The sequence below is a fragment of the Salvelinus alpinus genome, chromosome 35, assembly GCF_045679555.1.
Source record: "Salvelinus alpinus chromosome 35, SLU_Salpinus.1, whole genome shotgun sequence".
Lineage (NCBI taxonomy): Eukaryota > Metazoa > Chordata > Actinopteri > Salmoniformes > Salmonidae > Salvelinus > Salvelinus alpinus.
In genome coordinates, this window is record NC_092120.1 from 3,730,415 (window position 1) to 3,745,000 (window position 14,586).

Below are 14,586 nucleotides of genomic sequence, written 5' to 3' on the forward strand. Positions count from 1 at the left end.
ACCATAAGCAGTGTGAAGCAGGGGTGTCTGTCATTGCATTCATTCAATACAAAGAAGTTGTCAGACAGTCTACACAGATGGCACCAATTAATTAAATGAAAAAATGAACAATTAAAAACATTACAAGAATAATATCTTATATACATTAATTATTTGCCTTTTTTGTATAATGGACTTTTTACACATTAGTGCCCTTTCCCATCTGGACAAAAATAATACCGAAGTAAGAATGCTGTTAATTGAATACAGCTCAGCATTTAACACCATAGTACCCTCCAAGCTCATCATCAAGCTGGAGGCCCTGGGTCTCAACTCCTCCCTGTGCAACTGGGTCCTGGACTTTCTGACGGGCCGCACCCAGGTGGTGAAGGTAGGAAACAACATCTCCACTTCGCTGACCCTCAACACTGGGGCCCCACAAGGGTGTGTGCTCAGCCCTCTCCTGTACTCCCTTTTCACCCACGACTACGTGGCCACACACGCCTCCAACTCAATCATCAAGTTTGCAGACGACACAAAAGTAGCGGGCTTGATAACCAACAACGACGAGACGGCCTACAGGGAGGAAGTGAGGGCACTCGGAGTGTGGTGTCAGGAAAACAACCTCTCACTCAACATCAACAAAACAAAGGAGATGATCGTGGACTTCAGGAAACAGCAGAGGGAGCACCCCCCCCATCCACATCGAAGGGACACCAGTGGAGAAGGTGGAAAGTTTTAAGTTCCTGAGCGTACACATCACAGACAAACTGAAATGGTCCACCCACACAGACAGTGTGGTGAAGAAGGCACAACAGCTCCTCTTCAACCTCAGGAGGCTGAAGAAATTTGGCTTGTCACCTAAAAACACTCACAAACCTTTACAGATGCACAATCGAGAGCATCCTGTCGGGCTGTATCACAGCCTGGTACGGCAACTGCACCGCCCTCAACCAAAAGGCTCTCCAGAGGGTGGTGCGGTCTGCACAACACATCACTGTGGGTAAACTACCTGCCCTCCATGACACCTACCTACGTTGTCAAAGGAAGGCCAAAAAGATCATCAAGGACAACAACCACCCGAGCCACTGCCTGTTCACACCGCTATCATCCAGAAGGTGAGGTCAGTACAGGTGCATCAAAGCTGGGCCTGAGAGATTGAAAAACAGCTTCTATCTCAAGGCCATCAGACTGTTAAATAGCCATTACTAACTCAGAGAGGCTGCTGCCTACACTGAGACCCAATCACTGGACACTTTAATAAATGGATCACTAGTCACTTTAAACAATGCCACTTTAAATAATGCCACTTTAATAATGTTTCTGTATCTCACTTTACTCATATCACTTGTATATACTGCATTTTATATCATCTACTGCACCTTGCCTATGCCGCTCGGCCATCGCTCGTCCATATATTTATATGTACATATTTTCATTCACCCCTTTAGATTTGTGTGTATTAGGTAGCTGGTGGGGAATTGTTAGATATTACTTGTTAGATATTACTGCACTGTTGGAACTAGAAGCACAAGCATTTTGCTACACTAACCATGTGTATGGTTAGCAGATGTTAATGTTAAAATAAAATTTGATTTGATGATGACTGAATCAATCAATGAATCGTCATAAAATACTTTGAACTACACATATTTGGCACTGAAAACTACAGTACCCAGACCGCACTGCCATCAGACGTAATGAAAACAGGAAGAATGGGACTTGACACAAGAAATGTTGCTGAATGAATCAGAGGAAAGAGAGAGAAAAAGGGGCAGCCTAATGTACATTTCTCGGCGGCTCGATGGATGACATCGAAGCCAGAAGCACCCTTTTAGCGGAAAAATAATCTTGCTCGAGGCTTTGTATCCTCGGTTTTGTTCCCGGTTGTTGGTACACATATGATGGAACGGGCGATGGAGCAACTAAACGTACAGCTGAACAGGCTGACCCGCTCTCTGCGTCGCGCCAGGACTGTCGAGCTCCCGGAAGGTATAGCATATCGACCAAAGGACATAAATAATCGACATGGCATAATAGGAGACTTTAGCTATATCAATACTGTATATTCATGCTAATATATATATATATATAGTCATTAAATGTTTGAATTACAGTATCATCTTACAGTTGGTCAATAACAAGGCGGAAGCCAGGAACCCTTGAGGCCATTAGACATTTCCCTGTCTACAGACTGTTTGCTGGATAGGGTATTATTGTAACCATTTCATAGTAATAATATGATACGAATCTAGTGAGACCAACTGATACATACTTTGTTTCATGATACAAAAACGAAGGAGTGACTGAAAGATGTCATGGTAATATAAGCCTAGTTAATATAAGCCTAGTGGTGACATAAAGTAATGGGTTGCATAGGTTGCAGATACAGACAGACCTGTCATTAAATAGACTATTCAGACTGACTGACTTCACAGACTGAGTTCAGTAGGAAGCATAGCTGTTATAGAAGAGGATCCCCTTCTCCCTCGTTGATTACTGTATTCTGTTACCTTCTATTGATCCAGAAGGGCATGTTAGTGCATGTCTATTGTCTAACTAGCAACACCATTATATTACCGCTGTACTCGTGTCCGTGTCTGACAACAGCAACAACATTATATTACCGCTGTACTCGTGTCCATGTCTGACAACAGCAACAACATTATATTACCGCTGTACTCGTGTCCGTGTCTGACAACAGCAACAACATTATATTACCGCTGTACTCGTGTCCATGTCTGACAACAGCAACAACATTATATTACCGCTGTACTCGTGTCCATGTCTGACAACAGCAACAACATTATATTACCACTGTACTCGTGTCCATGTCTGACAACAGCAACAACATTATATTACCGCTGTACTCGTGTCCATGTCTGACAACAGCAACAACATTATATTACCGCTGTACTCGTGTCCATGTCTGACAACAGCAACAACATTATATTACCGCTGTACTCGTGTCCATGTCTGACAACAGCAACAACATTATATTACCGCTGTACTCGTGTCCATGTCTGACAACAGCAACACCATTATATTACCGCTGTACTCGTGTCCAGGTCTGACAACAGCAACACCATTATATTACCGCTGTACTCGTGTCCATGTCTAACAACAGCAACAACATTATATTACCGCTGTACTCGTGTCCATGTCTAACAACAGCAACACCATTATATTACCGCTGTACTCGTGTCCAGGTCTGACAACAGCAACACCATTATATTACCGCTGTACTCGTGTCCATGTCTGACAACAGCAACACCATTATATTACCGCTGTACTCGTGTCCATGTCTGACAACAGCAACAACATTATATTACCGCTGTACTCGTGTCCATGTCTAACAACAGCAACACCATTATATTACCGCTGTACTCGTGTCCATGTCTGACAACAGCAACAACATTATATTACCGCTGTACTCGTGTCCATGTCTGACAACAGCAACAACATTATATTACCGCTGTACTCGTGTCCATGTCTAACAACAGCAACACCATTATATTACCGCTGTACTCGTGTCCAGGTCTGACAACAGCAACACCATTATATTACCGCTGTACTCGTGTCCATGTCTGACAACAGCAACACCATTATATTACCGCTGTACTCGTGTCCATGTCTGACAACAGCAACAACATTATATTACCGCTGTACTCGTGTCCATGTCTAACAACAGCAACACCATTATATTACCGCTGTACTCGTGTCCATGTCTGACAACAGCAACAACATTATATTACCGCTGTACTCGTGTCCATGTCTGACAACAGCAACAACATTATATTACCGCTGTACTCGTGTCCATGTCTAACAACAGCAACACCATTATATTACCGCTGTACTCGTGTCCAGGTCTGACAACAGCAACACCATTATATTACCGCTGTACTCGTGTCCATGTCTGACAACAGCAACACCATTATATTACCGCTGTACTCGTGTCCATGTCTGACAACAGCAACAACATTATATTACCGCTGTACTCGTGTCCATGTCTGACAACAGCAACACCATTATATTACCGCTGTACTCGTGTCCATGTCTGACAACAGCAACACCATTATATTACCGCTGTACTCGTGTCCATGTCTAACAACAGCAACAACATTATATTACCGCTGTACTCGTGTCCATGTCTAACAACAGCAACAACATTATATTACCGCTGTACTCGTGTCCATGTCTGACAACAGCAACAACATTATATTACCGCTGTACTCGTGTCCATGTCTGGCAACAACATCATATTACCGCTGTACTCGTGTCCATGTCTGACAACAGCAACACCATTATATTACCGCTGTACTCGTGTCCATGTCTGACAACAGCAACACCATTATATTACCGCTGTACTCGTGTCCATGTCTAACAACAGCAACAACATTATATTACCGCTGTACTCGTGTCCATGTCTGACAACAGCAACAACATCATATTACCGCTGTACTCGTGTCCATGTCTGACAACAGCAACACCATTATATTACCGCTGTACTCGTGTCCATGTCTGACAACAGCAACACCATTATATTACCGCTGTACTCGTGTCCATGTCTGACAACAGCAACAACATTATATTACCGCTGTACTCGTGTCCATGTCTGACAACAGCAACACCATTATATTACCGCTGTACTCGTGTCCATGTCTGACAACAGCAACAACATTATATTACCGCTGTACTCGTGTCCATGTCTGACAACAGCAACAACATCATATTACCGCTGTACTCGTGTCCATGTCTAACAACAGCAACAACATTATATTACCGCTGTACTCGTGTCCATGTCTGACAACAGCAACACCATTATATTACCACTGTACTCGTGTCCATGTCTGACAACAGCAACACCATTATATTACCACTGTACTCGTGTCCATGTCTGACAACAGCAACACCATTATATTACCGCTGTACTCGTGTCCATGTCTGACAACAGCAACAACATTATATTACCGCTGTACTCGTGTCCATGTCTGACAACAGCAACAACATTATATTACCGCTGTACTCGTGTCCATGTCTGACAACAGCAACAACATTATATTACCGCTGTACTCGTGTCCATGTCTGACAACAGCAACAACATTATATTACCGCTGTACTCGTGTCCATGTCTGACAACAGCAACAACATTATATTACCGCTGTACTCGTGTCCATGTCTGACAACAGCAACAACATTATATTACCGCTGTACTCGTGTCCATGTCTGACAACAGCAACAACATTATATTACCGCTGTACTCGTGTCCATGTCTGACAACAGCAACAACATTATATTACCACTGTACTCGTGTCCATGTCTGACAACAGCAACAACATTATATTACCACTGTACTCGTGTCCATGTCTGACAACAGCAACAACATCATATTACCGCTGTACTCGTGTCCATGTCTGACAACAGCAACAACATTATATTACCGCTGTACTCGTGTCCATGTCTGACAACAGCAACAACTTTATATTACCGCTGTACTCGTGTCCATGTCTGACAACAGCAACAACATTATATTACCACTGTACTCGTGTCCATGTCTGACAACAGCAACAACATTACCTTTGAGTTGAACTCGAGATCTATTGGAGTAGGAAACAGAAACGTGTTTTGTCTTGTACAGGAAGTGCGTGTTTTGTCTTGTACAGGAAGTGCGTGTTTTGTCTTGTACAGGAAGTACATTCTTGAGTCTGAGGCGCTACATTGTGCAATCCATTTTGACAGTCCAGCTGATAGTGTCTGGTTTGAAGGAAGTGCAGTCACTGATAGTGGTTGTACATCAGTAGTTATGACGGCCCTAAGTATGAGTCAGTAGCTTCTACATAGAGAGCGCTAAGAATACTGAGCTCTCGAGAACTAAGAATACTGATTTTAGCAGAGGAAGGTCTTTGTTCTTTAATTTCACAATTATCATTGACACACCCTCTCCCTGTTTCTCCCCTCACAGACAATGAAACCGCCGTCTACACACTCATGCCAATGGTTATGGCTGACCAGCACAGGTATGACTCTCTCTCTGTGTGTGTGTGCCTTATGTGTGTGTGTCTTATGTGTGAGAGAGAGAGAGACAGTGGAAGTTGTCAACATTGGTTCCCTGTATATTAATTATCTGACATGTCTGTCTTGTACTTGAAGGTCGGTTTCTGAATTACTCCTCAACTCCAAGTTTGATGTGAACTACGCTTTCGGACGAGTCAAGAGAAGTCTACTTCACATTGCTGCCAAGTAAGGAATGTTTTAATTTTTATCACTGATTGTTCTAATTGTTTCATTGTTTTGTTAGAAACCAACCAGACAGCCTAATCTCTCCAGCATCTATTTTTATCACAGTGGTGTCTCTGATGAAACTCAGTATCTGGTGTGATGTGTCTCTGTGGGTCTTTGTGGGTGTGTGTCTTTCTGTGTCTGTGTGGGTGTGTACTCTACATCTATTTGTGTATTGCGGTGCTTGTGAACGTGTTGGTTATTGTGTTGTAGCTGTGGATCAGTGGAGTGCCTGGTTCTACTGCTAAAGAGAGGAGCGAACCCTAACTACCAGGACATCTCAGGCTGCACCCCTCTGCACCTGGCTGCCAGAAACGGGTAGGATACTGTACATAGACATTACTGCACACTCACTATAGTACTCTGCTGCCCCCCTTTGGTAGGGAGGAAGAATACACCTTTTACATGACGATCACAGATCCCTGCCAGCCCAGTGAACATGGTTTAGTGATGTTGATGATAGTGATAATGTTTACCGTATTATATCTGATACTAAAGAATCCCCCTCCTCATCTTTCCTCCCTATAGACAGAAAAAGTGTATGGGAAGACTACTAGAATACAATGCAGATGTGAACATCTGCAACAATGAGGGACTGACAGCTGTGAGTATCACTGTGAAGTCATGTGTATAGACAGACCAGTAGTGCTGTTAAATTCTTGTCATATCTCAGGGATGTAGTGCTATTAAAAATGGTGAACGCAGGTCAAGACTGCGTACAGTATATGCCATTAAAACAATAAAAAGGTGTGTATACAGGGTTTACTTATGTTAATGCTTTACTACAGCCCTCATCCTCTTCCTCCCCTCCTCCTCCTCCTCTAGATCCATTGGTTGGCTGTGAACGGGCGGACTGAGCTGCTTCATGACCTGGTGCAGCATGTGACTAATGTGGATGTAGAGGATGCCATGGGACAGACCGCCCTTCATGTAGCCTGCCAGAACGGACACAAGACTGTGAGTAGATAACACGCATATTTCAACCAAGACCTGTATGGAAGTACCAACATTTCCATACACTGTTCAGTGTTCATCATAGACACAAGGCTGTGAGTGTACAGAACAGGTGTCATTTTTTATATCTCAGTAGTCGTAAAAGGATTGTGTTAATTTGGAACCTTTGTCAGTGTTACTTAATCAAGTTTCAAAGTTTATTAATCATAACTTCATGATAAGTTCCATGGTGAATAACATGATGAATACCAGACAGTAGTCTGGATGATGGGTTTGTTTCTCTTCTCACTTTCCCTCTTCCTCATTTGCCTGTGTGTGGTCGATGACGTCATCAGACGGTGCAGTGCCTGCTGGACAGTGGAGCGGACATCAACAGACCTAACTGCTCTGGGGCCACACCCCTCTACTTCGCCTGCAGGTCACTACGTACACTAGTACAGGAATGATGATGCGATACTTCCTCTCATCCTTCTTCCTATTGTCCACTTAGAATTGTAGATGGAGTATGAACTATACTTTGTAACACATTGGTTCGGGAATTGAAATGCAAAGGTGTTGTATTGATTCAGTGTGGCTGTAAACATATATTTCACGGCATTGTACAAGGCTATTAATGGGAGGAGGAGTTATTGGAGGAGGAGGAGGAAGCTGGGGGATGGAATATGAAGAGACCAAAGAACAGTGATCACAGCCAGACAGCTGTTCAGAGTTATGTCCCAAACTTCAGTAGCACACTCCTATCCCTGTCAGTCCTCTGATGGTCTCTATGCAGCCTGTCTCATTCAGATGATAAGAATAGGCACGAGGAAACTCATCCCTCAGCTTCAGAGAGACGGAGAATGATGAGGTTCCTATTAATTCAGAACATGACAGTGACACCCCAGCCTTCCTTTGAGTGCTATGTATTAAGCTCTACACACACACACACACACACACACACACACACACACACACACACACACACACACACACACACACACACACACACACACACACACACACACACACACACAGAGAGGATGAGCAGGGCTGGAGACTGCAGTGATCGTATAATCCTCTGATCTTTTGTTTTGATTATGTTTCACTTGTACATTAGTCAGTTCCCATTAAGGAGGCTCTATCTGAAAAGCACTGTGATTTAGAGCAATTAGTCTGTAAAGAACTGTGGATAAATGAAGTGTTGCTTTACTGTCAACTGACTGCATCACAGAGTATATCAATCTAAATTGGGTGGCTGGCCCACCAGCCAATGTACCTGTCTAGTGAATGAAATAATACACTGGACATCTTGATTTGGTACAAGCCCTTCTCCAACTCTGACTCCAGCCTTCTATTAACCACCTCTTAACGTTAACCCTTATCTTCTGAATTGTCATTATGTTATATAGAGTTTAAACCTTAACCATCACTAACTTTATATTTTGTCAGAACTCTGTGTGTCCTTAGTCATAGTGGCTAGAGTGTTACAGTTAAGTTTATAATCATTTGTATGTACGATGATATACATTGACATTTCTTTACGATAAGACACAAGCTCAGAAGTAAAAAGGAGTAGAGAGCAATGTTGAAGTCATACAAGAATACATTCAATACATTAAAGCCCTGCATATATCCCACAGCCACGGTCAAAGGGACACGGCACAGATCCTTCTCTCTCGAGGGGCTAAGTACCTACCTGACAAGAATGGAGTCACCCCTCTGGATCTGTGTGTACAGGTGAGCATTGCCATGACAACACATGGCTAATATAACAAACAAGAACCTGTCACGTTGGTATAAAGGGTCGGGAGACAGTCGCAGGAATGCGTAATACGTTTTCTTATTTCTTTACCCAAATTACAGCGTGCCGTGTACAGGCACGTGGACAAAGACCAAACAAACACATATACCAAACACAGGGTTGAGACCCAAACAAAAGAGAGAGGAGTACCTCGCATAAATACACAATCGCACAATGATTATCACACAGGACGAGACCCGTAATCATCTGCACAATATACGTGACACGAAAGCCAAAACAACACAGCACAGGTACTCACAAGACCAACGGACATTGGAACAAAAATGTACAGGACAATGGTGAACAAAGGGCACAATTATACAATTACTAATCAACTGGGAATAGGGACCAGGTGTGCGTAATGACAATTCCGGAGGGATCCATGACAGTACCCCCCCCCCCGCCGACTCGCAACATCAGCGCAACGACACCGGGCTCGAGGGCGTTCACAGGAACGCGGGTCGATCAGTGCGGGTCGATCAGGACCCGATGCAGCTGCCAAAGTTGCGGCGGCGCCGGACGGAACAGTCGCAGCGTCGTCGGACGGGCCATTTTCGTTGTCTCCCTTAATGGTCGATTATTCAAGAAAACAGCAGTCGGTCTCTTTCCCCCTTTCTAATCCCACTGTGTTGGTGTGTGTGTTGTTCAGGGTGGTTATGGGGAGACGTGTGAGATCCTCATCCAGCACCATGGCAGACTGTTCCAGACACTCATCCAGATGACACAGAATGATGACATCAAAGAGAATATGGTACATATTCTACTGTCTATCTGTCTCCCTCTGTTATTAGAGCAATGAATAGGTTCATGTCCACACACCTCTTTTTCTTTTAGAAAGTGCTTGTAGGCATATTTTAACTGTATGTGTGTGTGTGTGTGTGTGTGTGTGTGTAGCTCAGGCAGGTTCTAGAGCATGTCTCCCAGCAGAGTGACAGTCACTACCAGAAGATCCTGACCAGTCTAGCAGAGGTGGCCACTACTAATGGACACAAACTCCTCAGGTAATAAACCCTCTGCTAGACTAGTCTCCCAGCCACACCTGAGGCAAATGCATATGGAAGTGCACTTTTATTTAGTTTCTAATTAATTTCTCTGAAGGAAGTTTATTCAGGCATTACAAGTATGTAACAGCAGCGCCACTACCTTTAAAGCTAGTCATTGAGGGGTAAATGTTTCTTCTCTTCCGTACTCACTGTCAGTCTCCTCTCCAGTCTCTCCAGTAGCTATGAGGCTCAGATGAAGAGTCTGCTGAGAATCATCCGGATCTTCTGCCATGTCTTCCGCCTGGGCCCTTCCTCTCCCAACAACGGGAATGACATGGGATACAATGGGAACAAGACGCAGCGTAGCCAGGTCTTTAAGGTCAGTATGGGGTTAGTACTGAACCTGAATTCAGATATACACAGAGATGTAGTACATGGTGTGAATCAGAAGAGGGCATTGAGAGATTGTTCACCATCTTCAGATCCCTGATCCATGACTTGTCCTGGTGCATGACTTTGAGTGTGTTTGTGTGTTTTTGTGTGTTTTTGTTTGTCAGCATCTACCCCTCTCTTTCTTTCTCTTCCTCTCTCTCTTTCTCTTTCTCTCCCTATTTCCCTCTCTCTCTCTTTCAACATCTGTCTGTCTGTCTCTCTCTATCGCTCTCTCCATCCCTCTTTCTCTCCCCTCTCTCTCTCCTTTCTCCCCTTCACTCGCTCCCTCTCCTTCACTCACTCAGTCTCTTTCCTTGCCTCCCCCTTTCCTCTCTCTCTCTGATTTCCTCCAGCCGTTGGAGTTGCTGTGGCACTCTCTAGATGAGTGGTTGGTGTTGATCTCTACAGAGCTGGAGAAGAGCCACCAGGACCCCTCCAACTCCTCCTCCTCAGGGAGCGAGATCGCCTCCCTCCTCCTCAAACAACGTGGCGAGGTCGACTCCGCCTCCATCCCTGCCGTCTTCACGGTGGCACCGTCGCTGCCACCCTCCATGCCCCTACCTCCTTTGCCGGACCCAGAGGTTAGCAAGAGGACCCCGGAGGTTCTTATGGAAACGCCGGAGGTATACGCGGACGGAGAGGATGTCATCTCTATGACGGCCAATCGGCTCAGCGCGGTGATCCAGGCCTTCTACATGTGCTGTTCCTGTCAGATGCCACAGGGGTGAGAATGACCCCTGACCTCTGACCTCTAACCCAGGGATGAGAAACGCCAGTTCTTGGGAGTCCTGAGTATCTGCTGGTTTTCTCTTTGGCCAGGCTCTGGATTGCACTCAAGTGCACACACCTGATTTTACAGATCTATATTGGCCACTAAATGACAGAGTCAGTGTTCCTCTCATAATCTCCTAGTTTCACATAGATACTTTATGTAAATCTTCCTCCTTCAGATCCCCTTTGTGTGAGTAGGCCTGGGAAAGAATGGAGCTTTAATGTCTCCTCTACACACACACACACACACACACACACACACACCTTTCCTCGCCCCCTGGCTAGATAATTACATTTTAATTAGATCATTAAACTCTAATTGAACGTTGAATAGGAGCCACTGTTATTGGCCCTATGCTGCTGTAGTAGAAGAAAATGGCTGTGTTTGTCTTTGTGTTTCTCTTTCCCAAGCCTGCTCTTCATTAGCTGATAGCCTGGCTTTTCCCGTTAGGTAAACACTTTCAATAATGCAGATTATTGTGTTTTGGAGAGGGATCAGATCCACTCATTATAATAGACAGATGCTGCACTAATCAAATCAAATGTATTTATAAAGACCTTCTTACATCAGCTGATGTCACAAAGTGCTGTACAGAAACCCAGCCTAAAACCCCAAACAGCAAGCAATGCAGGTGTAGAAGTACGGTGGCTAGGAAAAACATCCATGAAAGGCCAGAACCTAGGAAGAAACCTAGAGAGGAACCAGGCTATGAGGGGTGGCCAGTTCTCTTCTGTCTGTGCCGGGTGGAGATTATAACAGAACATGGCCAAGATGTTCAAATGTTCATAGATGACCAGCAGGGTCAAATAATAATAATCACAGTGGTTGTCGAGGGTGCAACAGGTCAGCACCTCAGGAGTAAATGTCTGACTGACAGACTGACCCTAGCCCCCAGACACAAACTACTGCAGCATAAATACTTTCAGCCTGAGACAGGAGGGGTCAGGAGACATTGTGGCCCCATCCGATGATACCCCCGGACAGGGCCAAACAGGCATGATATAACCCCACCCACTTTGCCAAAGCACAGCCCCCACACCACTAGAGGGATATCTTCAAACCAACTTACCATCTTGAGACAAGGCCGAGTATAGCCCACGAAGATCTCCGCCACGGCACAACCCAAGGGGGGGCGCCAACCCGGACAAGAAGATCACGTCAGTGACTCAACCCACTCAAGTGACGCACCCGTCCTAGGGATGACATGGAAGAGCACCAGTAAGCCAGTGACTCAGCCCCTGTAATAGGGTTAGAGGCAGAGAATCCCAGTGGAGAGAGGGGGACCAGCCAGGCAGAGACAGCAAGGGCGGTTCGTTTCTCCAGTGCCTTTCCGTTCACCTTCACATTCCTGGGCCAGACTACACTCAATCATAGGACCTACTGAAGAGATGAGTCATCAATAAAGACTTAAAGGTTGAGACCGAGTCTGCGTCTCTCACATGGGTAGGCAGACCATTCCATAGAAATGGAGCTCTATAGGAGAAACCCTGCCTCCAGCTGTTTGCTTAGAAATTCTAGGGACAGTTAGGAGGCCTGCGTGTTGTGACCGTAGCGTACGTGTAGGTATGTACGGCAGGACCAAATCTGAAAGATGGGTAGGAGCAAGCCCATGTAATGCTTTGTAGGTTAGCAGTAAAACCTTGAAATCAGCCCTTGCCTTAACAGGAAGCCAGTGTAGAGAGGCTAGCACTGGAGTAATATGATCAAATATTTTGGTTCTAGTCAAGATTCTAGCAGCTGTGTTTAGCACTAATTGAAGTTTATTTAGTGCTTTATCCGGGTAGCCGGAAAGTAGAGCATTGCAGTAGTCTAACTTAGAAGTGACAAAAGCATGGATTCATTTTTCTGCATCATTTTTGGACAGAAAATTTCTGATTTTTGCAATGTTACGTAGATGGGAAAAAAGCTGTCCTTGAAACAGTCTGGATATGTTCGTCAAAAGCGAGATCAGGGTCCAGCGTAACGCCGCATAGCAGTGAAAGTTAACATTATGTTTCCGAATGACATCACCAAGAGGTAAAATATATAGTGAAAACAATAGTGGTCCTAAAACGGAACCTTGAGGAACACCGAAATGTACAGTTGATTTGTCAGAGGACAAACCATCCACCGAGACAAACTGATATCTTTCCGACACATAAGATCTAAACCAGGCCAGACCTTGTCCGTGTACACCAATTTGGGTTTCCAATCTCTCCAAAAGAATGTGGTGATCAATGGTATCAAAAGCAGCACAAAGGTCTAGGAGCACGAGGACAGATGCAGAGCCTCCGTCTGATGCCATTAAAAGATAATTTACCACCTTCACAAGTGCAGTCTCAGTGCTATGATGGGTCTAAAACCAGACTGAAGCATTTCGTATACATTGTTTGTTGTTTGTCTTCAGGAAGGCAGTGAATTGCTGCGCACCAGCTTTTTTTTTTGAGAGAGGAATGGGAGATAGGCTGATAGTTTTTTATATTTTCTGGGTCAATGTTTGGCTTTTTCAAGAGAGGCTTTATTATTACCACTTTTAGTGAGTTTGGTACACATCCGGTGGATAGAGAGCCGTTTATTATGTTCAACATAGGAGGGCCAAGCACAGGAAGCAGTTCTTTCAGTAGTTTAGACCAGTATGCAGCTTGAAGGTTTAGAGGCCATGATTATTTTCATCAATGTGTCAAGAGATATAGTACTAAAACACTTGAGTGTCTCCCTTGATCCTAGGTCCTGGCAGAGTTGTACAGACTCAGGACAACTGAGCTTTGGAGGAATACGCAGATTTAAAGAGGAGTCCGTAATTTGCTTTCTAATGATCATGATCTTTTCCTTAAAGAAGTTCATGAATTTATCAATGCTGAAGTGAAAGCCATCCTCTCTTGTGGGGAATGCCGCTTTTTAGTTAGCTTTGCGACAGATCACAAATACATTTTGGATTGTTCTTATTTTCCTCAATTAAGTTAAGTAAAATAGGATGATCTGCACGGTACTGTCTTTCCAAGCTAGTCGGAAGACTTCCAGTTTGGTGTGGCGCCGTTTCTGTTACAATTTTCTGGAAGCTTCCTTCAGAGCTCGGGTATTTTCTGTATACCAGGGAGCTAGTTTCTTATGACAAATGTTTTTTGTTTTTAGGAGTGCGACTGCATCTAGGGTATTGCGCAAGGTTAAATTGAGTTCCTCAGTTAGGTGGACTACACTACTTATCTCTGTGTTGTGTTCTTCTGAAACACAGCTCCTGGTTATGTAGTGAGTGTGTTCATTCTCTTATTCTCTTGCTTCATCTTCTCTTTTTGTCTCCTTCCTCCGTCTTTCCTCCTCCATCTTTATCTTGCTCACTCTGTGTTTCCTTGTCTTTCCTCCTCCATCTTTATCTTGCTCACTCTGTGTTTCCTTGTCTTTCCTCCTCCATCTTTATCTTGCTCACTCTG

General features: G+C 44.3%; 1 protein-coding gene across 4 annotated transcripts in view; it reads left to right on the plus strand.

The window, feature by feature from the left end:
* The first annotated feature begins 1,662 nt into the window (after positions 1 to 1,662).
* The window catches only part of hace1 (HECT domain and ankyrin repeat containing E3 ubiquitin protein ligase 1), a 24,404-nt gene continuing 11,480 nt past the window's right edge, over positions 1,663 to 14,586 (plus strand). The window contains exons 1-12 of one of the 4 annotated variants that reach the window (XR_011672687.1): positions 1,663 to 1,971; positions 5,942 to 5,996; positions 6,130 to 6,219; positions 6,472 to 6,576; positions 6,787 to 6,862; positions 7,084 to 7,215; positions 7,548 to 7,630; positions 8,832 to 8,928; positions 9,642 to 9,743; positions 9,887 to 9,993; positions 10,204 to 10,354; positions 10,533 to 11,131. Coding sequence is in view for 3 of the 4 variants with exons in the window: in XM_071383139.1 (XP_071239240.1) it covers positions 1,881 to 1,971; positions 5,942 to 5,996; positions 6,130 to 6,219; positions 6,472 to 6,576; positions 6,787 to 6,862; positions 7,084 to 7,215; positions 7,548 to 7,630; positions 8,832 to 8,928; positions 9,642 to 9,743; positions 9,887 to 9,993; positions 10,204 to 10,354; positions 10,533 to 11,131 (1,688 nt within the window). In the remaining variant the exon portion in view is untranslated. The remainder of the gene's footprint in view (positions 1,972 to 5,941; positions 5,997 to 6,129; positions 6,220 to 6,471; positions 6,577 to 6,786; positions 6,863 to 7,083; positions 7,216 to 7,547; positions 7,631 to 8,831; positions 8,929 to 9,641; positions 9,744 to 9,886; positions 9,994 to 10,203; positions 10,355 to 10,532; positions 11,132 to 14,586) is intronic. The other 3 variants (XM_071383139.1, XM_071383140.1, XM_071383141.1) reach the window with 3 other exon arrangements.